The 22,363-nt window shown below is 52.7% G+C and overlaps 10 protein-coding genes across 10 annotated transcripts; 3 read left to right on the top strand and 7 right to left on the bottom strand.

The window, feature by feature from the left end:
• Window positions 1-1,767: 1,767 nt before the first annotated feature.
• On the bottom strand, window positions 1,768-3,242 carry N7510_002258 (casein kinase I; the record flags this gene model as incomplete). The annotated part of the gene is made up of 4 exons (XM_056974185.1): window positions 1,768-2,333; window positions 2,390-2,944; window positions 2,995-3,064; window positions 3,114-3,242. 4 exons carry the CDS (start codon window positions 3,240-3,242, stop codon window positions 1,768-1,770), a joined length of 1,320 nt encoding a protein of 439 aa, XP_056839302.1.
• Window positions 3,243-4,414: 1,172 nt separating this feature from the next.
• rtt106 (putative negative regulator of DNA transposition (Rtt106)) lies at window positions 4,415-5,791 on the bottom strand (the record flags this gene model as incomplete). The annotated part of the gene is made up of 3 exons (XM_056974184.1): window positions 4,415-4,980; window positions 5,033-5,281; window positions 5,398-5,791. 3 exons carry the CDS (start codon window positions 5,789-5,791, stop codon window positions 4,415-4,417), a joined length of 1,209 nt encoding a protein of 402 aa, XP_056839301.1.
• A 425-nt stretch (window positions 5,792-6,216) lies between these two features.
• On the bottom strand, window positions 6,217-7,347 carry N7510_002256 (mitochondrial 54S ribosomal protein uL24m; the record flags this gene model as incomplete). Its single annotated transcript, XM_056974183.1, has 2 exons — window positions 6,217-6,858; window positions 6,931-7,347. The coding sequence occupies 2 exons, from the start codon at window positions 7,345-7,347 to the stop codon at window positions 6,217-6,219; spliced, it is 1,059 nt and encodes a 352-aa protein (XP_056839300.1).
• A 373-nt stretch (window positions 7,348-7,720) lies between these two features.
• On the bottom strand, window positions 7,721-9,447 carry N7510_002255 (MFS general substrate transporter; the record flags this gene model as incomplete). Its single annotated transcript, XM_056974182.1, has 2 exons — window positions 7,721-8,129; window positions 8,186-9,447. 2 exons carry the CDS (start codon window positions 9,445-9,447, stop codon window positions 7,721-7,723), a joined length of 1,671 nt encoding a protein of 556 aa, XP_056839299.1.
• A 1,217-nt stretch (window positions 9,448-10,664) lies between these two features.
• N7510_002254 (glycoside hydrolase family 16 protein) lies at window positions 10,665-11,972 on the top strand (the record flags this gene model as incomplete). The annotated part of the gene is made up of 3 exons (XM_056974181.1): window positions 10,665-11,068; window positions 11,122-11,575; window positions 11,628-11,972. The coding sequence occupies 3 exons, from the start codon at window positions 10,665-10,667 to the stop codon at window positions 11,970-11,972; spliced, it is 1,203 nt and encodes a 400-aa protein (XP_056839298.1).
• Window positions 11,973-14,146: 2,174 nt separating this feature from the next.
• Window positions 14,147-15,000, top strand: rho1 (Rho family GTPase RHO1; the record flags this gene model as incomplete). The annotated part of the gene is made up of 5 exons (XM_056974180.1): window positions 14,147-14,214; window positions 14,277-14,304; window positions 14,388-14,585; window positions 14,642-14,776; window positions 14,833-15,000. The coding sequence occupies 5 exons, from the start codon at window positions 14,147-14,149 to the stop codon at window positions 14,998-15,000; spliced, it is 597 nt and encodes a 198-aa protein (XP_056839297.1).
• Window positions 15,001-15,752: 752 nt separating this feature from the next.
• On the bottom strand, window positions 15,753-18,251 carry N7510_002252 (uncharacterized protein; the record flags this gene model as incomplete). The annotated part of the gene is made up of 3 exons (XM_056974179.1): window positions 15,753-17,813; window positions 17,865-17,958; window positions 18,016-18,251. 3 exons carry the CDS (start codon window positions 18,249-18,251, stop codon window positions 15,753-15,755), a joined length of 2,391 nt encoding a protein of 796 aa, XP_056839296.1.
• Window positions 18,252-18,281: 30 nt separating this feature from the next.
• N7510_002251 (methionyl-tRNA formyltransferase) lies at window positions 18,282-19,720 on the top strand (the record flags this gene model as incomplete). Its single annotated transcript, XM_056974178.1, has 4 exons — window positions 18,282-18,630; window positions 18,687-18,757; window positions 18,806-18,921; window positions 18,976-19,720. The coding sequence occupies 4 exons, from the start codon at window positions 18,282-18,284 to the stop codon at window positions 19,718-19,720; spliced, it is 1,281 nt and encodes a 426-aa protein (XP_056839295.1).
• Window positions 19,721-19,803: 83 nt separating this feature from the next.
• Window positions 19,804-20,995, bottom strand: N7510_002250 (SDR family NAD(P)-dependent oxidoreductase; the record flags this gene model as incomplete). The annotated part of the gene is made up of 9 exons (XM_056974177.1): window positions 19,804-19,826; window positions 19,872-19,950; window positions 20,007-20,069; window positions 20,126-20,266; window positions 20,332-20,439; window positions 20,494-20,556; window positions 20,609-20,695; window positions 20,751-20,895; window positions 20,946-20,995. The coding sequence occupies 9 exons, from the start codon at window positions 20,993-20,995 to the stop codon at window positions 19,804-19,806; spliced, it is 759 nt and encodes a 252-aa protein (XP_056839294.1).
• Window positions 20,996-21,312: 317 nt separating this feature from the next.
• N7510_002249 (glycosyltransferase family protein) lies at window positions 21,313-22,153 on the bottom strand (the record flags this gene model as incomplete). Its single annotated transcript, XM_056974176.1, has 2 exons — window positions 21,313-22,023; window positions 22,070-22,153. The coding sequence occupies 2 exons, from the start codon at window positions 22,151-22,153 to the stop codon at window positions 21,313-21,315; spliced, it is 795 nt and encodes a 264-aa protein (XP_056839293.1).
• Between the last annotated feature and the right edge of the window lie 210 nt (window positions 22,154-22,363).

The raw sequence follows: 22,363 nt of genomic DNA, 5'->3' as shown, positions 1-22,363 counted from the left end.
ATAGACACAAACTTTTTTTTCCTTTCTTCAGTATGTATGATCCTAGGAGGGTAGATACCACTGGTGTCCCCAAAAATGCGTCATGTTATGTCGGCTGGAATACGGTGTGGCGACAAGCATGCCACAAAGGGTCTACATTCCAATGCTGAAGTTTGTTTGGATCGCTTATGCGAGGCTATTCAAGGTCAGGCAGGGGTTGAGCAGACTCTGTCACTGCATTGCCGGTGTGCAGCTGGTGTCAACACATTCTTGGGGATGTGATGGAAGATGGTTCTCTTTCGCTGTTCGTAGTGGGGAGATCTCGACTGTAGAGATATATATCGTGGATATATTGAATATGGATTCCAGAGATAAGGACTTTCGGAAAGAGCCAACAAAGAGAAAAATATTTCATAGTGTGAGTCGTGTTGTAGACAATATATAGATCACTGTTGCCTCCACACCGTCGACTCTATGACAAGGACATCCACAAAAGGGAACATGAGTTGCTGCTGTAGTCTCTTTCTCATCCATATGCCTGCAATTGTCTTACTTGACTATTCCAGCCAGTAGTGCAAACGCCATCAGCTCATTACCCTTCATTCTACTCTTACTCGTTACCCTACTAAGCACTCACGAAACTCGACAACTTTCTGCCAGCATACGAGCTCTTGAACACTTTATACAGGCCGTACGAAAAGACCCACGAGAGAACCAGCAGAGAAAAGAAAAGGAGGAATGCTATCTTATGCGACACACTAACAAACACACAACCCGCTTCTGACAAAGAGGAGCAAGGCACAAAAACAGAGACAATTATAAACACGGGCAAATAGATCCAATGGGTTGGAAACAGCAACACACACACGGGGACAGGGATAAGGGGAATCGAGGAACCGGGAGAATATATGCAAACATGACGGTCTCAGTGCGGCGCAGCAGTAGACTGAACTGTCCTTGCCACACCGAGACAGATGAGGTGATGGCTAGAGGGGAAGGTCATGAGGAGAAGCCCGGGAAATCCAACAATGCAAAAAACATTAGGTCTATTCGCTCTGCCGATAAACAGAGCGAACAGCACACAGACAGCTTAATCCAAAACTTGTCTGTCTCGACAAACAAACGCTTGACTGGACCGGCGAGATCAAACCACAAGAGAATGTCTGGATTTGACTCGACACCACCTGCTCGTCGCGCGAGTGAGATTCGTCTTCAACCCTCTATTAGAAAAAGAAAGCACCAGTGGACTCCAAATTTCCCGAGCTGACAAAACAAGCAGGATGTGTTCAATGGACGTTGACGGAGCATCATCCACCGAGGACGCGATAAACTCGCAGAGGATGAGTTTTTGGTATTAAACAGTGCAATCGTCGAGTCATAGGCGACACCACAGAGCGAAGTGAAATGGAGAAAAAGAAAAAAGACAAGACAAGAGATCTCTCAAGTCCGTCGCTCCGAAGCCGTAGCACCATGAAAGAGTGATGAGACGTAACATCAATGAGAGGAAAAAAGGGGGGTTCCTACCCACCATCGCTTGGTGGGTGGGAAGGGTCGAATGGGCGGAAGAAAGATACAAGGGGGTTGTTGGGACCAGAGGTAGTGTATGGTGAATGCACTACCTACCAAGGCGCCCATGCGTAAAGAAACGAGGGGATTCCCATGTCGACATTCGGCCGTATTTTCGCCATCAAGGGCAGAAGAACAAGTGCGCCGTCACTTTATCTGCCTCGAGTTCAACCTGGATCCCGAGAGTGAGCAGGCAAGCAGATGAGAATCACATTCGGAAAATCACCTACCGCAGCACAGAGCCTTCATCACCTTCTGGATGAATGTAGGTTGCGAGTCCTCGTTCCCTTGAGTGCCGGCAGCTTGATTGCCCACCCCCTGGTTGGCTGGGCTGTTTAGGCGCCCTGGAAGGTGAGCATTTGAGTTCTGAAAGTGTGCCTGCGTTGATGTGGCCGGGGTTGATGGCTCCATGTTCCCACTCCCGCGTTGCTTAGAGGGCATCCCGACGCCAGCACGGTCACGCGTCTTGCTGGCTCCCTTCGCCGGAGAGTTTGGGGGCGGTGGCTGAGGTGCGTTTAAACGGTCGGCCGTCATGCCGGGGCGTTGGCTGTTGCGAATGATGTCGCGGCTCGTCGAAGTCTGATGCTGATTGTGAAGATGCGCCTGCGACGAGTACGACTTGTAGTCCCAACCGCGTCCATTGTTCAGCTTCATCCAGTCGTATTCCCCGTCCTCCACCTCGCCGGCGTTCTTGAGGGATTGCGTCAGGAGATCCCGCAGATAGTCGTAGTCGGGGGTGTCCTCGAAGCCAAGGTTGCGCACATAGCTCAAGTACTTGTTGAACTCTTCTATGGCCATATCATCAGTATGGGATTATGATCATAAACGAGGTAACAAAACATACCAGGATAGCCTTCGCAGAGCTCCTTGATGGCCGTTGTTTGCTTCTTTTCGCCAATCTTCTCGTACTTTTGCTTGTTGGTCGCAGCCTTCAATCCTTGCCAGGGAAGGCCGCCCCGCAAGAAGTACATGAAGACGTGTCCAAGAGCCTCCAGATCATCACGTCGCGATTGTTCACGTCCCAGATGGGTGTTGATACTCATGTACCGCGCAGTACCAGACAGAGACTTGCGCTCACGGTAGGGGATGTGCTGCTTGGTCTTGGGGTCGCGGTATTGCTTTGCCATGCCGAAGTCAACGACATGGATGACGTTGGCGGCCTTTGTGGATGGACGGCCGATAAGGAAGTTGTCGGGCTTGATATCGCGGTAGATGAGGTTCTTCTCGTGAATCGTTTGAACCCGCGAGAGCATTTGCTTAGCCACCATCACAACAGTCTTGGTCGAGAACCGGCGGTTACAGTGGTCGAACAGATCCTCCAGACTGGGACCGAGAAGGTCAATGACAAGGATGTTGTGCAAACCCTCCTGACCAAAGTAGTAGACATTGGGGATGCCGGCTAGGAGATCGTTAGCAAACGTCACACGCAGAGTACCTGGAGAAACATACGACATCCAACCAAGATCTTGTATGTGCGATACTCATCACGGAGCTGAGGCGCATCGCTTTTCCGAGGTTCCTGGGACGGTCAGACGGGTCGAGAGTCAAGCGAGTGCAACGAGACGTACGAATTTGATGGCCACCTGCTGGTTGTTGAGGAGGTTCGTGCCTTCGAAGATGACACCGAACGAACCCTCACCGATTTTCTTGCCCACGCGGTAGTGGACACCCACTACGTTCGACGAGGAGGACGCCATGGATGTAGTTCTCGGGCTTGAGACCCAAGGAACACGACTTGCGTCCGAATGATGATGGCTTCAGGGTCACCGAGCACGGGATGGACACTGTTCTTCCACGCAGACGCAGTCAGCACGAGGTCGACGAGATAAACGGAATGAATGGCATACGCCGTGAGAACTATCTGACACCAGAACTAGTGTCTCCAAGAATCCAGTCACGTTCTTGGCACAACGTGAAACTTGGACGGTGTGAAACGGACTGGCGAGCCGAGGCTGTGACAGCGAGACGGATGCGATTGAGGGTGCTGCCCAGGAATTGAGGTAGTCGGCGGTCCTTTTTGACGGTCGGGATGATCACAAGTCTGGGGTGAACGGGTCGAGAACAAACGGGGGGACGGGAGGCGAAATTAAGACACGCCACCGGGAGAAAAAGGGGCAGGGCAAGAGCAGCCGAGGGTCTCGACCAAGTGCTTGTATAAGCACCCGTGAGTTGCCAGGCAGGGTGGGACAAGCACGAGAGCGAGAGAGACGGGGAGAGGGATGGGGAGAGACACAAATCGAGGAGAGAGGAGAAAGAAAGAAGAGAAGAGAGGGAGCGAGTTGGGGGAGAGTGCAGGGAGAGAGTATTGCCGATGTATTGTTTACGAGTAATGGGGAGGCGCAGTGCGGGAACTGGCGGTCAAGCGGTGGTATTACAATGACCGGCGCCAGAAATCATCGTACCGCAGCGGTCAGATCCTCTCTCCAACTGAGTTGCCTGCACCGCTCCGGGCTTGCGAGGCTCGGGCGCGTCGCAGGAGGGAGGGTCCTGTGCCCGTAGACACATTGGATCACATCTAACTATTGTGAATGACTGAGGCAGGGAATCACAGTGGATTTTTCCAGAGCATTTTTCATTCAGGGGATCTCGTGTCCCTGGTTGTCTGGACTCTCGGTCTGGAATGCGGGTAACATTACAGGCCGGATCGCGCCAAGCCATTGTGAAGCGCCGCCAGAGTGAGCCCTAAGCCAGGTACACACTGCATCCTTCTCCAGGGAAACTATTGAGTCGACAAAAGCAATTCTTATCCTGATTCCCCAGTTTGTCGATCCATCTCGACCCGAATCTGACACATCCACTCCAGTAAAGTTCGGCCGGCTACTGTACAAGTCCAAACGAAAGGCACATTATTACATTGTAGCACAGTTCTTTACTCGTCCGGGTCATCACTGCCCTCCTCCTTGAGCAGATCCTCGTCGTCGCCATCGCTGACCTGCTCCGCATCCTCGTGGAACTCGTCACCGTCTTCATCTTCCTCGCTGCTGGAGCCGCCGCTGCCTTCACTCTCCCCGTCACTGCCGGGGTCGTAATCCTCTTCTTCCTCATCCTCCTGGTCCTCGAGCTCTCGCTGGGCTTTTTGCAGTTCGCTTTCCTCGTCACCTTCGGTCTTCATAGCGGCAGCCTCTGGATCCTCGGCCTTCCCGCCGTTGATATTGTACACCTTGGCGCGTCGGGCCTCGGCCAAGCTGGCGTCTTGAAGACCATGTCGCTTGATGTAGTCGTCGATCCCACCGTAGTCGGCCTGGTCGATCATGGAAAACTCGAGTTCCTGTACATCCTCTTCGCTGCCATTGGCTGGGCGGGCCATGATGTTGAGGTTGAATGTGCGCTGGAGGACAGAGGTGTAGGAAACGGAGTCGATGGTGTCGAAGGAGAAGAACAGGAGAGGTTTTTTGAACGCAAACAGAATACCCGTAGAGAGAAGAAACAGATAGCCTGACAGAGACAAAATCAGCGCAGCTCAAGAGAAAAAAAGAGATTGGCTCACCTTCTTTGCTGCCTCGGAATGCCTTGACGTGATATGCCTTTTCCTTTTTCCGGTGCGGCTCGGGCATGGCGCTCACAAACTGCCGTTCATCAGGACAAATGACATTCGTCTGAGCCATGTTGTCGTTCAACACTTTCCGGATCAACGCCTCAGCCGTCTCGCCAGGGTTGTGGCCGACCTGCTGGCCCGTCCCTAAGAAAGCAGCCTTGGCTGGCCCATCGGCAACGGTGAACACCATAGCTTCGTATGCTGTTTCCCCCTCCGGTGGAGGTGTGATTCCATCAGCGAACTGGGGGATGATACAGAAATTGAACTGTTTCTGCGTTTTTTCCGGTACAGGAAGGCACAGGGCATGTCCTAGCCACGACCAGCCGTGTTAGTTACGATGCTCATATCAATGCCAATTGCATACTCACGGATTTGGTCCATGGGAACACCGAATTCCACCTCCTTGGTGGTCTGGTTTCTCGCCCGAAGGCATCTGCTCCCGGCAGTGATCTCGAGCGTGAGCTTCTTGCGCTGCGGCGCGGCGAAGGAAATATCTTGGACATAAAATTGAATCGACGCATTGCCCTTCAGGTCGACTGGCGCCTGCGCAGTCGCCCCGTTGGTGGTGTCGCCATTCTGCAGCTTTCGCTTTTTTGCGGCAGGGCCGTCGCTGGCCGGCGCGGGCGGCAGAGAGGTATTCGCGTTCCTGGCCAGCAGGTTGCAGGTATAGCGGGCGAGATCTTCGAAGAGAGGTGTATGTTGAGGAGTCATGCCTAGATTGACAGAATAGAAAGAAAAAAGTTAGTAGATGGCTTGCTAGGGGTGGGCGTCGGCGACGTACCGATCGCATCGTAGACTCGATTCTTCAGCGCGGGTTCGGTCGCGAAGGCCTCCTCAATGGAGGCGATCGGGGCGAACGAATTTATGGCAGCGAATGCCATTGCGACTACTATGTCTTGCCGAAGAAAAAAAAAGCAGTGCAGGGAGTGGAGGGATGGAGGGGAGTTGTCAGAAGTTGGAGACGCGGTCCAGTGGTTGCGCTCCCTGGCCCCGAAGTATCCGAGCGAGCCCTAAGAATCGACCGACAGTGAATGATAAATGAATGGAGAATCGGGAATGAAATAAATAGAGAGTCAATACTAGAATACAGTAGAATTTATACACAATGCTATTGACGAAAGAAATGATCACTCAATCTATTGAGCAGACTGACCCTCCTTCTTCCGTGCCATCCAGCTCTCAATGAACTCGCTCGTCTCCTTGTCCATAATCACATTCCCGTCGGCATCCAGCGTATTCTTCTTCGCTTCTGCACTCTCTGCCTGCCTCTTTGCCCGCCATTCCCCAATGGGCGTCAACATCGTCCGGCTCTCGTAGTATTGCCGGCGGTAATCCTCCTCAACCTTCAGCCTCACGTATTCTGGATCATGACGTGTCCGGAACTTGGAGAACTTGTTGCGCAGTTCATCAATGATACTGCTCGGAAAAGGCGGGTGGGCCAAAGATGGCACCCAAGTATCGGTGTCGGCCTCCATGCGCGTAGTGTCCCATTGTCCGTCCTTGGCGGGCGGAATATTCTCTACCGGCCAAGGGATTTCGATATCCTCGCCCAATACATACCGTGTAAATTTCGGAGTGGTACTGTCTGGGTGTCGTTCGACAAAGGGCCCGGCGGCATATGCGTGTTCCACGATCCAATCTTCAATGAGACCGGTCTTAGGGTCTTGGAGCGCGATGACATGTCGGATATCGTCAATGGGTATTGGCAGGGAGTTGGTGACAATGTCGGACTTGATTCCCATTGATGTCTGCATCCAGTCGGGGACAGCAACGTCGGCCTATGTTTTTGAGAGACGGTATTAGCGGGAGTTGGATCTCAGGAGTGATCGCAACAAGAGAAAAACACGTACCATGTTCGTATTTTTGAGAAACACCATATCTTCCTCTTCTTTAACCCCGCTGATCTCGCTGATTTTGCCCTTTTCTTTGCCATTGACAACACAGACTCGGTCTCCCGGAGCGAACAGGACGTGCTTCCGGCGCTTGTGTTTGGGAAGAGGCGGCGGCTGCACAAGTTGTGGTGACACGCCGCCGTAAGAGAAGACTTCAAGACCCGAATCTCGCTTTGGAGCCAGCGGGCCCTTTATCCAATCCTCCCGGCGGTTTTTGACTGCATCTTTCTTCTGTTGGGCGAGAGCCTTGTTGTACTCGACCTGCGCCCTGAACTGTTGCCTTTTGGTTTCTGGGTCTGGCTTCTTGGAATTCTTGAGGATTTTCTGCTGCGCCTGTTTCCGGGCAGCGGTCGTCCGCTGGATGACCCTCTGCATGACGCGGGTGGTGGTGGCTCAGCGTAGACAAGGACGACGGAGGAGACTCGCGGACGGAGAAAATGAAATGAGTCACGTGAATCATTATATAAGCATGCTGATTGGCGACCGACTATAGAGGGAAAGATGATGCCAATATAATTCTGTTCGATTTGAAACAGATATTTATATGGCTACTGTCGGAGCAGGTCGTGTGTTTAAAGTGGTTTATCGTACCCAGATCATTGCATCCCGTCTACTGTGTAGTCTATAGTACAGGATTAGATCAAAAGCACAGGCATAGCCCGAACGCAATACTGTATGTAATATGTTACAATAGTGCACATTATTCATCAATGAAGCGCTAAAAAACACAGATAGAATGAAACGAAGTCTATTGTCCCAAGTCCCGAGCCAAAACCCATGTGTCTTCACTTTCCACCTGGCCCGACCACCCACGGAACATTCTCGTCGGTAGTCCCATCCTGAACATAAAGTCAATCTGAGAACTGTTGCGCCCCTTCATTTCTGGGATCATCCACCAGGTTCCAAAAACGGCGAGTACCCCCAGAGCAAAATAGATAAATCCCAGTTTACCACCCAGATCGGCAGCGTCCGAGTTGTACAGGTAGGGCAGGACGATACTGAAGACAAGGCTCCACAGATCAGAAATGACGACACAGAGACCCTGTGTCTTGGCTCGTAGACGCAACGAGGAGGTCTCGCCCAACACTGCGAAGCAGGCGGGCCATGCACCCATGGAGCAGACTACGATGACTATCACCATACACACACCAGCATACCTATTTTCAAAGGAGTCAGATCTGTTAGGAAGATAATTGAAGGGTTTATCACGTACCAGGCAGTCGCAATGCCAGAGAAGCAGCCTGATATACCCATGGAAAGCCATACTACTGTTGTGATAGACAGAGTAACCAAAATAAGCCTCCGACGACCAACACAGCTGATCAGCCAGACTCCCACGCCGTTGCCAACCAGGGCCAGGGCAATGCCCAACACGGTCATCAAAAGACTGTCTTTGGCCTCCATGCCTAAAGTTTGCAAGAAGTAACTGGCAGATACCAGCAAAGAGGTTCCAAACAAGACTGGCATGGAAGCGCCAAACATGGAAATCATTGTGCGTCGCTTGTTCTCATCGCGGAAACAATCGCGGTAGGAGACCCTTTGGCCTTGGTCTTGGTCTTTCTTCTCAGACTCGACGGACTGTTTCAGATCTTCGAGGAGCTGGTTACAGTCCACGCTAGCAGTGTGTAATTTCTGCAAGGAGCGGCGTGCGCGAGCTAGATCTCCCTTTCGAACGAGGTGGGAAGGGCTTTCGGGGAGAAACACGGCCACCAGCAGCGGAATCGCCGAGAAAGGCCACATGGAGTTGTAGGAAACCATGTATGCGCTGCTGGAGGTACCGCCAGACCACAACAAGACCACCAAAGAGCCGAGCAGCTCGCCTATCATGTCGAAGGCCGGGAGGAGAGCCATCGCCGGGCCACGGAGACTGGTCGGCACGGCCTCGGAGATGTATGTCTGCGCAGCGGTCTCGGTCACGCCTAAGGCGAAACATTGCACTATCTCGCCGATGAGAAACACGACCCGGCGAGTCACGATGTCTGCCGGCAAACTCGACAAGCATGTCACAGCCACTGCTACAGCTGAGAGAACGCTGCCCACGGCTAATGGCCACCGTCGGCCCACTCGGTCCTGCAATGACCCTGCTATTATCGCGCCCGCCATTTGCCCGACACTAGGGAGGGCGCTCCAGAGCGATAGCCACAGTGAGGGGATGATATAGTGGTTTTTGTCGGGACCAAACTGTTCGCCATAGTCTCTTTGGAACTGTGGTACAGAGGGAATGGCGCCCACGACACAAGTGTCGTATCCCGTCAGCAGAAATGCCGACATGAGACCGATAACATAGCCCACAACCTTGGGATATCGTCGGATAATTTGTAGTAGGGACTCTTGTGATGGACTGTCGTTTGGCTTGGGAGTTTGAGTTTGGCGCACGGCGCTCTTCGTAGCGGAGTCGACATCTGACAGCTGGTACTCGCTATCAGATGGTAGGTACTCGGAGGGTAGGTCCTCGGGACGCAGTAGTTTGCCCATGGTGTGAGATGAGAATTGGTTTTCTTTCTTTTTCTTTTCTTTTTTGTTCCTTTCAGGGGCAATCCCAGAGGAGTTTATTTGTTGGTGTTAAGGCTGATTTAACTCATCCTCAGCCCCCCTTAGGCGTCCAGTTGCTGTTCAGAGCTGAGGTTGTTAAGTATAGCCGCCCCCAAAATAACACCGGTGGCGCAGCTAGGTTAAAAAACACATTTCAACCTGATGGTCTCTTCCATCCACGATATGTCTACATTTTCCCTTGGATCAGTGGCCCCCGTTCCGCCTTCCACTACTGCATCAACCCTTTCACAGCACCTGTGCGATCAAGTCGCCCGACATCCCGCATTTCAGAGCCCCAGCAACGGATGTCACCCGTGACACCGCGCAACGTTGTATTCCAGCAGTTGCAAAGTTTGTATCTGCGAACTCGTAGGTACTGTTGCTGATAGACAGGAGACGTCTAAAGCACTGCCATTATTTTGTCCAGGTCTAGCATGGACGGAAGATGACGCCGAATCTCAGGTGGGACGTTTTCCAGCGTGGCATTGACAGGACGGGAATCTTCTAATCCTGGCACTGATTGAGACCTTTCAAGCTGGGCAATATTCTTGGACGTGGTGACAGAATGTCCAAATTCCGAGAGCGCCCTTTCCCATTTCATTTCGAAATGCGAGGTTAAAACAAAGGCGATGGGGATGTTTTAGAATCTGTCGGGGTGATTGATTATCCCGCCCTGGTCCCGGCTAACTAGTCACATCTGGTCTATGGTAGACATGTCAATGGTAGGAATATCATAACAGTGATCATCGAGGATTCCTGGTTGGGTGACTCCTGTTCCAGTCGCGGGACCAGGGATCTGTATGACGTGCTCTGCCTCTTTTTGTGTGGCATCTCCTGAACATCCAGACAATAATTGATATAGGACTGTCGATCATCACACCTTCCTTGGTTCCTGTTAGGCAGCCCTCTTCAAAAGCTCTCCTCTCTCCCGTGATCCTTCAATCTCCTATCACGTTGACTTTCCATGGATATTGCCGTACCGACAACGGTTCCTGGACTCATGATTGCCGCTAATCCCGTCTGAGCACATTTCAGGACTACTATGACGCCAGTCTCCATCAGTCTATTCTAATGGCCATTTCTATCTCTCAAGTGACTTTCTTTTACACATGAACATCTCCAGTCGCTCTTTCTCTCTTTCTCACACTCTCTCGCTTACTATGGATGAACGACGACTACCGCCCAATTATTTGGGTCACTATAGCGATGCGATTTCCTGCGTCCCAGAGCTTGCGCTCACTGATAATCCAAAGACACCGAATGGTCCTGCCGTCTCTACAGCTGTCCCTGCTCCAGCACAAGGACCAGAGAAGGAGCTGCTCGAATCACCAACACCATGGTACGACCCACGAGGGAGGTCCCTTCGTAAGAAGCTGATCATTGCTTCCGTGATCGTCGTGGTGATCGTCGTTACGATCGTAGGCGCTGTGCAAGGCGTCCGGGCAAATCGATACCCCGACTACATTCCCTTAAACTACAAGTTAGTGGATACGTACGAAGGGCCCTCATTTTTTGATAATTTTGATTATTTCTCCGACGAAGACCCGACCAAGGGCTTCGTAGTGTAAGCCATATCCCTCTTTTTGTTTCTTCTCGGCCGCTGACCCTACCTACTAGATACGTTGATGAAGGAACCGCCGAGTATCTCAACCTCACATTTGCGACAGATACCTCGGCCATACTACGCGTTGATTCTTCAACTCCGAATGCGCTGGTGGGCCGCAACTCCGTGCGGATCGAGTCCAAGTCTACCTACGATACGGGGCTTTTCATTTTCGATATTCTCCATACCCCATATGGCTGCGCCACATGGCCCGCCCTGTGGCTTACCGACGGGTACAACTGGCCTAATAATGGAGAGATCGATCTAGTGGAAGCCAATAACAAGGGTACGGAAGGCAACGAAGTCACCCTGCATACGACCGCGGGGTGCTCGATGGACGTCAAGCGTAAAGAGACCGGATCACCCCAATACAGTTCATGTGGGAATGACACCAACGGCAATTCTGGCTGTGGGGTACAAGGGAATCCAGCTACATATGGTCCGACGTTCAATAATTACGGAGGCGGAGTAAGTGTCCCCTAGCTCGGGTCACTCCAATAACACTAATAAGACCGTCTAGGTCTATGCTCTCGAGCTTCGCGACGCTGGAGTTCGCGCCTGGTTCTGGCCGCGGGGCTCTATTCCAGACGATATCACGAACGCTACTGGAGTCCCTAATCCAGCTATCTGGGGTACAGCCCTAGCGGACTTCCCTAGTACGGACTGCAATATAGCCTCACACTTCCGCAACCAGAGTATCATTGCTAACATCGATCTATGCGGCGAGCTGGCTGCCCAGCCTCAATTCTATGAGGAACTATATAGCTGCCCCGGCACCTGCTCGGAGTTCGTGGCCAATAATCCGGAGGAGTTTGATGAGGCATATTGGGAGTTTAAGAGTTTCAAGGTCTACCAGGCAGTCTGAAGGTCTCTCGCTATGGCTTTCTTGGTATCTGTCATGATCTTGTTAGATTTGATTTGATTGGGTTTGGCTTGGGGTTTTTTTAAATTGGCTTCGGAGTATATCTTAGTTTTATGTTTTGAAGTCCTGGGAGTTACGAGTTCCTCCCGCGATAATGTGTATTATAACTGCTCTCTGGCTAGATCTGGGTTTAACCTTAGAAGGAGACAGACTGTAGAGGCTGCCAAAAGGCTTCACTTGTCTCCAATCCCAACTTGTTCACAAGGCTCTAATGATTCCTGCGCCTCGGATACATAGGTAATCCAGCGGTGATAATCCTATTGGAGTTGGTTACATGTTACTAGGTTGGGTTTGCGGATCCGTTATAATGCCATGTTATTGCCTCACGCCTACATTCCCAACTCGAGACAAAATCTTACAACAAATCGATGACCTGTTCCTAAGCCTGATCAATCTTTGTCCGCCACATGGTCAAGTTTTATTCTATGGTACGCTTGCTTCACACTATATAAATAGATCGCCTTACCTTATTCAAACCTGTGCAAACTCTAGAAGACCTCTTCAACTAGTGCAGACGAACTGTTCTCAGCCGCATTGCGCGATCAAAACCAAGAATTTCTAGTATGTAGTATTATTGCCGAACACCACCTTTTCCATCCTCCGGCATTTGGTGAATACATGGCTCGACAACTGCACAGTTTGCAAAACAAGAGGCGCGCCTAGTCCTTCGAGAGGAAACTCAATCACCTCTTCGTCGAAGGTTGGAACGTGCCAAAGCCAGGGTGGCTGCCTCAGGCATCGCGGGACTGATAGGTGTCAATTCGATTGGACTTTCGCTGGCAGGATCAAAGAAATGAGAAACAGCTGTGGTCGCAGGATCTTGGAAAACCCTATCCCTACTGATCGGCGCCAGCCCGGAAACGCAGGAAACCCCAGAGCGATCGTCAGTTGAGTCAAGCATTTTTAACACAGCCATTAGTTGGAGCAGGCAACCACATTTGGAGCATCTCAAGTACCTCGCACGGGATCTGGCCCTGGAGCTGGCTATGGTGGAGCTGAATGGCTGTGCCATACGCAAGCCGGAACACAGGAGCGCACGGGCAGCAGAACCGTTGGCTGGACCGTTGTAGTAGTATATGTCCCGCAACTATTCAAATTAAACCGGGAGCTATCCTTTTTGGCTCGGAAGCTCTTCGGGAAAAAAAATCAGGGAGGCTCAGAGAATCCAGGCTGAGCAAGTAGTAGCCCCTGTGTTGGATTTTTTTTTAACTCCCGGTCTAACCGAGGCCAGATACTCGATCTCAAACAACCTTCCCAAGACAGACGGAGCAATGCCGCCCGGATGGAAGATTTCCATAGCTCTAAGGGGATGGACATACCCTGACCTCATGGATGATCTCAGCGGACCCAATTGGTATGGATGTGCATTTCCCACCGAGGAGTCCGCAACCCGTCCAACAGCCACGGTGGCTGTGTTGTCCTACCCCTTTGTCTGTGGGCCTGTGACGCGGATGGGTCTCTGCTGGGCCCGCTCAGCCACACGTACTTTGCCAGGGCTGGAGCTGGGTATTGGTATTACCGGAGCCTGGGGATACGCGGAGGGTGGTGTTGCGCTGGCGGCCTCCCTTGGGGATACACGGAGAGAGGGGGAAGTAGACCCATGGTGGTAGATAGAAGAAAAGGAAACCCCCCAACGAGTGAAATCGCCAGGCCGAGAAGATCACTGGGCAGGCCCCAACGGCCAGGGGCATCAGCACGATACGGGCATAACATGGCTGGTACCTGAGTAATCAATACACCGCCCTGGCCGGCCTGGACAGACTGTCAGTCAGTATCTTCTCCTCCAACACACCTTCCTGCTCTTCCTCCACCTCACCATCGGCGCTGCCATCCTTTTCCATCTCCCTTGCTCAGTGCCCTCTTCTCATCCGCTAGACCTTATCCCGCGCCCGCTGCGCTTCCTCCAGATACTGTACGTGCTCACCCTTTCCCTCTCCTCTGCAAAACCCCCTCCCCGGGAGTTGACTTGTCCCTTTCCCATCAACAATCATCTCTTCCCGCCCGCTGTGTCCACCACACGCCCTCCTCACACCTCATCTGTTAAATTTCCGATCCGCAGACTGGCCTGTGCGACTGCTGCCTGCCTGAATTTCCATACTGACCCCCTCTCTTCTCAGATGGCCGAGATTCGTCGCAAGCTCGTCATCGTGGGCGATGGTGCCTGCGGTAAGACCTGTCTGCTCATGTAAGCCCTCCATCGAACGTGACTATCAAACTTGATCGCAGATACTGACCTGGTTCCCTTAGTGTCTTCTCCAAGGGCACTTTCCCTGAGGTGAGATTTCCATAAACCAGCAACCTGGATGAAAACAACCCCCCCGGCCCAGGAACAAATCATCTGACCTTCCCCTCCTTCAGGTCTACGTCCCCACCGTCTTCGAGAACTACGTTGCCGATGTCGAGGTGGATGGCAAGCACGTCGAACTGGCTCTTTGGGATACGGCTGGCCAGGAAGACTACGACCGTCTCCGTCCTTTGTCATACCCCGATTCGCATGTCATCCTGATCTGTTTCGCCGTGGACTCGCCCGATTCGCTCGATAACGTCCAGGAGAAGGTCGGTTTGCCCACTGGTGGTCACGAGAAGTGAAGTGCTGACACACCTTCTTGAAGTGGATCTCCGAGGTCCTTCACTTCTGCCAGGGCCTCCCCATCATCCTTGTTGGCTGCAAGAAGGATCTGCGCCACGACCCCAAGACCATCGAGGAGCTCACCAAGACTTCCCAGAAGCCCGTCACCCCCGAGCAGGTATGCCACCCCTCTCTAGTTTCCGTCCTCGGAGTTTGTCTAACATGTTACTGTAGGGCGAGGAAATCTGCAAGAAGATTGGTGCCTACAAGTACCTGGAGTGCTCCGCCCGGACCAACGAGGGTGTCCGTGAGGTCTTTGAGGCCGCCACCCGTGCGGCCCTGCTGAAGGCCAAGAGCCCAAAGAAGCGGAATCGACATGGAGTCAACTGTCTGATCTTGTAAAGAACTAAACTAGTCGTCGTCGTCATTGGGCAGTCCGGTTGTGGAAGCGTGAGGTCCAGCCGCTCGGAAGCAATTTGTTTGTGAATTTCGTCCTGCGCAGTTCCCCTGTCAGGACAGCCGGGCAATTTCGAGCGGACGCGTGTGGGAAACGACTATTCTCTCTCTCATGGGTGCAGTTTGGTCGAGACCTTTTTCTTTTTGTCTGTGTGTGTCCTTTACTTCCTTTTTTTACTCCACCTCTTGTCGCCGTTGTTTTTGCAGAACTTGTGTCTAGGGAGGCGTTGTCTTCATCATAACCACGTGGGCTTTCTTTTTTCTCTCTCCTCCTCCTCTTCTCTCTCTCATTCTCTCTCTCCCCGCCTTGTTTTTTCTGTCGCTCGCGCAGAATGCACAAATTCTAAAAAAAGGAGGAGCCATTGGAAGTAGTGCTGGTTTGTGAAGATGGGCAACGTCTGGACGGATACTCCCTGTGTGTGATGATAGATGTGAACACCCCTCCCCCTTTTGCAGAGCCCCTCGATTCGGCTGTTTTCATTCCCCCTCACTCTTAACTATATGTTGTCTCGTTAAAGCTCTAATACATGGAACTGCTGTTTTCTGTGCTTTACTTTTCTTGAACAGATGATTACGAACAGTAGAAGTAGATGATTCCGTGTATTGTATTTATATCGAGAAGCAGAGTAATATATAACACCTCCAACTGTTTTGTGCAACACACTACTATGCACTCGCTGGGTGAGATGCAAAAAAAATCAGCGATTCAAGCTCAACAGTCCCTCGATATACCGCCGCGCATCCATCCCTAACCCCTCCGCCAACGTCGCAGGAGCTGTATCTGCAGCGCGAGTCGAACCCGTCAAGCTCGATGAAGCAGATGCCCCCCCCAAATCACGGAAGAAGCGTGCACCACTGCTGACCCGGGTCTGGCTGGATGGCGAGACGTAGTCGCTCGCTTTGCGGATGATGAATGCTTCCAGGGGCTGTGATGAAAACGGATAGAGAGAAGCAGATGGAGAAGGCGAGAACGTTCCGTGATTGTCTTCGGTTGTGATGGTGGATATGGCAGCTGACGAGGGTATAGATGGTAGAGCCGAGGCAGGGTTTGCAGCTGGATCTGAAGGCGAGAGGCGCACCCAGACGACCCACCAGCCACGACTGGTTTTGCAGGTGCGTTCTAGTTCCTGGGTTCGGGAGCGGGTGTCGGTGTATGTAGATAAGAGGCGGTGGTGGATGGCTAGGGATTCAACCCGGGACAAAGGGGGTGGGAGTCCAGACGGAGAGGGAGATGGAGATGAGCGGCGGGATGGGGGAGATTTGGGAGCCTGGGATGGGTTTGTGGAGGTGCCCAGGTTTGGGATGTTGGGAATGGAGGAGCGGATGGTCAGGTTGGATGGGTCGTAGACCAGGTCGTAAACGGGCTGGGATCGTGTCGAGAAGCGTTTGGTGGGATCGGAGATGTTCTCGGACTGGGAGATGCGTGAGGCGGCGGTTGCAGGGGATGTGGACGCCAGCAATGGTTTTTGGAGAGGGCCGAGTTGGTGGTGGATTGTTGTGTAGAGGGATGGGGAGTTGAGCGAAGGTGTCTCTGGGTTGAAGAGGAAGGTGAACATGAACGGTTGATTCACATAGATCACAGCCTGCACCTCTTGCGTTTCTCCCTCTGCTTCACCAACCCGTCTGACATGGAGCGTCCGGTGCACAATGCGAGTCTTGGGCTTGCTCGATTCCTCTTCGGACCTTGGACTTCCTTCCTCTAGGTCATCCAGGGTCTCAAGATCATCCCGAGGCCCTAAGACAAAGCGTCCCAGCGCAATGTTTCTCATACTGTTTTGGGGATTAGTTGCCTGTGGAGACCCATGATCGGGAGTCTGTTTTGTGGGACTTGCTGGGGAGTGATCCACTGTAGCAGAGCTGCGAGGAGGCGTTGACGCTGATCTGGAACCGAAACTCCATGCTGAACCATATCCAAGACTCAGGTACTTCATGACTGTCTCCGTCCCAAAGCCACCACTCTGATCGTCTCCCTTGGGCGACTCGCCCGATGTATTGGCCTCATCTTGAATGGGCTGTGGTGCAGCCAAAACCAGCGGACGAGGTATGCCTGGCCTGAAGTTGCGATCAGGCGTGGACGGCTGAGCCCCCTGGAGATCTCTAGAGGATGCCCTCCCTCGTGGTTTCCGTGGTTTTCGGCGACGCAGTGAGCTCGGATCCCGTCCAACTCCATACGCAGCATCTCCGAACCGGTAAATCCACTCCATCCAATGAGACAAATTTGCCACGGAGGGCCTGGAGAGAGAACCCACGCCCGAAAAGAGGACCCCGTCGGTTAATCGAGGGCCAGTGTCTGATCCAAGCCATGGTCCTTCATCTTCAACCTGCCGTGAGGGATCACCGAATCTCGAGACAATCAGGTCGACCAAACCATCCGTTCTGGACACAAAGTCCTCCAACACCTCTCTTTCTCCGCTTCCCCATTCTTCTTCCCCCACACCAACACCTAGCTCACCACCGGCAGAGAGTTTGATAGCATTATAGATCTCCACAATAGGATTTCCGGTTAAAAGAAGCTCCCAGTTCCACGTAAACTTCTCCCAGAAGCGCTCGAGATAAAGACAAAAGGCTGCTCGTCCAACGCGATCGTAGAGTTCTTTCAAAGAGAAATCATGGTGGAGGAGGAAGATTGAATGTGCGCGGCGTAGTTGCTGAAGGTAAAGAGACGGAGGACCCATCTCCCTTGATGAGTATTGGAAAGTAGGCGTCTCCGAGCTCTCGGAGGAGGTTTGGTCGGCGGGAAGCCGAGTGAGGTCGATCGACTGGACGTATCAGGTTAATTGCGAGCTGCGAGTTTGTGGTCCTACACCTACAGCGACAACCCACCAGTCCTTCTCCAGTTCCAGAAGAACAATGCGTGCCTTTTCCGTCTCCACATATTCCAATGGTTTCCCCGCCGAGAAGTTGCTGGAGAGAAATCGATCAGAGTGATTCATCTGCAGTCTCGCAGGGAATGACGCTCACCTGGCAAAGTTCACCATGCCCTGTGCCAGGCCTATCTGGCGCAACCGTTCGTTCTTATCCCCCTCCGGAGCTGCATCCTCGTTCTCCCCCGCATTATCGGCATGTGGTGAGTGGGACGAGGTGTAGAAAACGATCTGGTCCTCTAAGGTCTCGTCGGTGGGCCCCAGAGTCGGGTTGTAGATGGCGAGGAAGCCAAGGCGTGCCGGAATCACCGAGTCGAGGTCGCTTTCAGGCATCGCATCGTCCGGCAGCTGCACTGGAGGGTGATGACACGCGAGGAAAGGCGGAGGGCGAGGGAACCGACGTGGCTTATCGATAAGGACCGGCCCTTTTCTGGTCGCGACAGCTTCCTTCGCCTCGACAACAAGTCAATCATGCTACTGCCACGAGGCCCAATCCTTGGGCTGTGTAGCAGACACTCGAATTTCAGATTATATTCCACCAAATCATACGACCCTCTGCGCATTCTCTTCTGCGGCTCCGATGACTTCAGCATCGCTTCTTTGAAAGCTCTCCATGCCTACCATCTCAAGCAACCGGACCGGATCGCCTCAATTGACGTAGTCTGTCGACCGGGCAAAAGAGTGGGGAGGGGGTTGAAGAAGATCCGCGAAGGTACAATGGCCTCTCAACTCTCGCGAAGGGTGAGCTCACTCGAATCCGACTTCTAGTCCCGATCAAGGCGGCTGCCTCGGACCTCTCCCTCCCGATCCACGAGATCGATACCTTCACTGGATGGACGGTAATAAAAATCCTCCTTTCTATCAAGCACTATACCTGACTACGTCAGCCTCCAACGTCTATCAATCTGATTGTCGCCGTGTCCTTCGGACTCTTCGTACCTTCGCGTGTATTGAACAGCGCCAAGTACGGAGGACTGAATGTCCACCCGTCTCTACTCCCAGAGTGTGTCATTACACCCTCCCTAAGCTGAATTTATAATTGACACCGATTGACCAGCTTCCGCGGTCCCGCACCCCTCCACCATACTCTCCTCGCTGGCCGAAGTACAACAGGCGTTTCCCTTCAGACATTACACTTGAAGCACTTTGATCATGGCACAGTCCTCTCCCAAACGCCTGATCCTGGGTTTGACATTCCCAACCCTGAGTCGTGCACAGTACCCGAGCTAGTGGAGGTGGTGGCCCCGAAAGGAGCACAGCTACTCGTGAACGGTATCAAAGATGGCCTCTTCGTCCCCCCGGTAGTGGATGCAGGGTGGCGTGCCGCGAAAGGAAGTGACAATCTAATACACGCAGCCAAAATCAAGCCGGAGGACCGGCACATCGACTGGAAGAATTGGTCCTTGGTTGACATCGACCGACGCAGTCGGGTTCTCGGACCTCTATGGAGTAGAGCTCTCGTCACCAGTCACCCTTCAGATGGTACCCTGCCATCGTTTCAACAGAAACGAGTCATTCTTACGGATATGGAAGAAGTAGATCCCCCCAAGGGCTGTGGTTCCTTCTCGCTAGTCCCTGGGTTACCGTTCGTGGAAGGTGGCCATCCTCTTGAGCCGCGGAAAGGGAAGGCCCTTTACACGTTTACATCGGATGGCAAGGTGATGCGGATTAATCGGATGAAAGTGGAAGGGGACCAGGATGCAGAGGGCCTCAGAGCTGCGATCAAGGCACGCATGTTTGGAGATCGAACATTTTTATCGGAGGGGATGGAGTTTGTTCCCTTCCGTAACCCTCTTATCTAGATCGAACAGGTTTCATGTGTAAGATATTGTGTACTATTGACTTGATACCATTTATACCAATCCTTCCCTCAGCCGACAAGAGTCTATCTAATCACCATGCCCGAATCTGAAAATGTCAGCCGTTGTCTGCAAGACGCAATAGGGTTCATACCAATCTGCACTGCATGTCCGGTCATGGAGGCGTTCTTAGCAATCGTGGTGTACATATCGGCGACGTCTTCAACCTCGGCCTTCACCATACTCAGTATTGTGGTTGACTGAAGTCTGAGGTGCTGAAATAACTTACAAAACGTTTCAGGGTAGTTTTTTCGAGAACGGCCTTCTGCTTCTCAGGCGGAAAGCGTTGACCCTGGGAAGGAATCAGCAAAAGAAAGACAAGACCAAACGACGATAGAATGAACCGACCCATTCGGTCATCAATAGACCCGGCAGGACCGCATTGACTCGGGCCTTGGAGCCCTGGGTTTGAGCAAGGCATTTCATGAGGTGGATGACGGCGGCCTTTGTCACGGCATATGGCAAGCTGCTACCACTTGGGGCGACGCCCTAACGCAAGAGTATCATGTTAGATATGACTCGAGTGAAATATATTTGTGACTGGATGGACTCACAGCAGTCGAGGAGGTAATGATGAAAGCACCTCCCTCGGGATTGGCATTGAAGGTGGGCATAGCAGCCTTGAACAGCCAGAAACTGCTCTTGACATTGACGGTCCAGCACTACGCCGGTGATCAGTCTGCCATGATCCACAAGTCTTGGAGAAGGCAATATACCTTATCCCAGTCGTCGTCATCCATTGCGTCGAGATCACCGAAATTGGTCATTTTCGTCCAGCCCTTGCGCAATTTGATTAGTTCGAGAAGGGTTATCTTTGGCGACTAAACGTACAGCATTTGAGATAACAATGTCCAAACCGCCGAATTGCTCGATGGTCGACTTGACGGCGTTGACGCAGTCCTCTTTAACCCCGGCGTCCTGTTATATCCACATTAGAGCCATTTAAATTCCACCCTGATCAGAGAAGACATACACCCTGAATGACAATAGTCTTCACATTGTGCTTGGCTGCGAGATCGGAGGCGACTTTCTCCGCCGTCTCCTTGCTCGACATGTAATTGATGGCGACGTTGCTCCCCTCGCTGGCAAACTTCTCGGCGACGAGTGCACCCAGGCCACTATTCGAATTAGGGGTGGATTTCAAAGAAGATCGGGCAGACAATCATACCGCGAGCCACCGGTGATCAGAACATTGCGACCTCGCAGTGAGTAGGGCATGGCGGGCAATTAGTAGAGCGATGTTTCCTTGATTGGCAATCCAAGAGGAAGAGCTGTACAAGGATTAAATGAGGAATGGGGGGAAGATGGGGATGGCGGGGCTTCCGGCCTTGTATGCGATACGCAGTTCAATCTGACCATCCACTGCGGCTTGCTTCCGGGCTCCATTGCTACACATAGTGTCGGATAGGCCGAAACCCCACTCGGTATGTGGAGAGGATGACTACCTCGGTACTGGTTTGAAGGGAACGACCAACGCCTTTTTTCATTTCTATCATGACTATCATGAGATCAGGAGATACAAAGGTCGAAAGCACTCAGTCCACGAGCGTACCCGCATATTGAGTCCTCTTCATCCCCCACCACGCGCGCCGCCCGCCCAGTTTCGGCCACTGGACGAGGAACGTGTCGGCAAGCGGGAGCAGCAATTTCCCAGACATGCTCAGGGTGCTCACACGAGCCCAGGACTCAATGAATACGGTTCGAAGCTTCGGCATTCCCGAATAGGCCTTGTGAAATGGAAGGAAACAGTGTAAGAAGCGGAGGAGCTTCGCCGCGACGATCATGCAGACTGCCGTGGCGGGGCCATTGGTGAGAATCAGGTCCGGGTACGGGGATGAGAATTCGGTTGGAAGATGTTGCTGCTCAGGATACTGCCCCCACAGTACCATCAGACAGGCCCAGAAGCAGTGCAGGGTGGAAAACGGAGCTGTCAGGTAAGACTGGTGGACCCGTCGTGCGCGGGGAACCGTGACGATGGTGTATGCGTGCTTCGGAGTGCCTCCCTCTGCCATGTGGTTCGCTTCAAACTCCCGGGCCTTTTGCGCGCTGAAGTTGTCCCCGGAGCTCACGACGTAGGTGCGATATGCGTATCGCGAGGGCTCGAGGGTCCACCGCCGAAGCATGGAGAACATCTCCGCCGTGTGGCCGCCGCTGCCTAGGACGACGAGCAGGTGGACATGGGCGTCCTTGGGGCGGCATTTACGGACAGGGGATCGGTGGGAGATTGTCAGGGAGAGCAGCAGGACCTAAGATAATTAGCTGATGCTGCTGAGAGCAAGTCGTAGAACTCACCGAGACGGCAAGGATGCCAATCGCAGCCACAGGCAAAGCGACGTGCAGGCAGAAGCTGAAGAAAGACATGAGGAAGGCAGCCATGGCAGGGACTGGCGATGTTATGGAGGAGGAGGCATGGTGAGTAGGAAGAAGAAGCGTTCATAGTGTCAACAATCAAGCAATCAATTGACTCGGCCATCCCACACGTGCCTCGAGTGGCCCGTGCCCTATATTTCGTGTTGGCGCATCATCTTCTCTTCCTCGTCCTCATTACCCCTTCTTTCCTCCACTTGTAGGCCACCCGGATACTAT

The sequence above is a fragment of the Penicillium lagena genome (assembly GCF_028827675.1).
Source record: "Penicillium lagena strain IBT 129212 chromosome Unknown utg000001l_segment0_segment0, whole genome shotgun sequence".
NCBI lineage: Eukaryota > Fungi > Ascomycota > Eurotiomycetes > Eurotiales > Aspergillaceae > Penicillium > Penicillium lagena.
The sequence above is the reverse complement of the archived record's forward strand: the minus strand, read 5'-3'. Positions and strand labels throughout refer to the sequence as shown.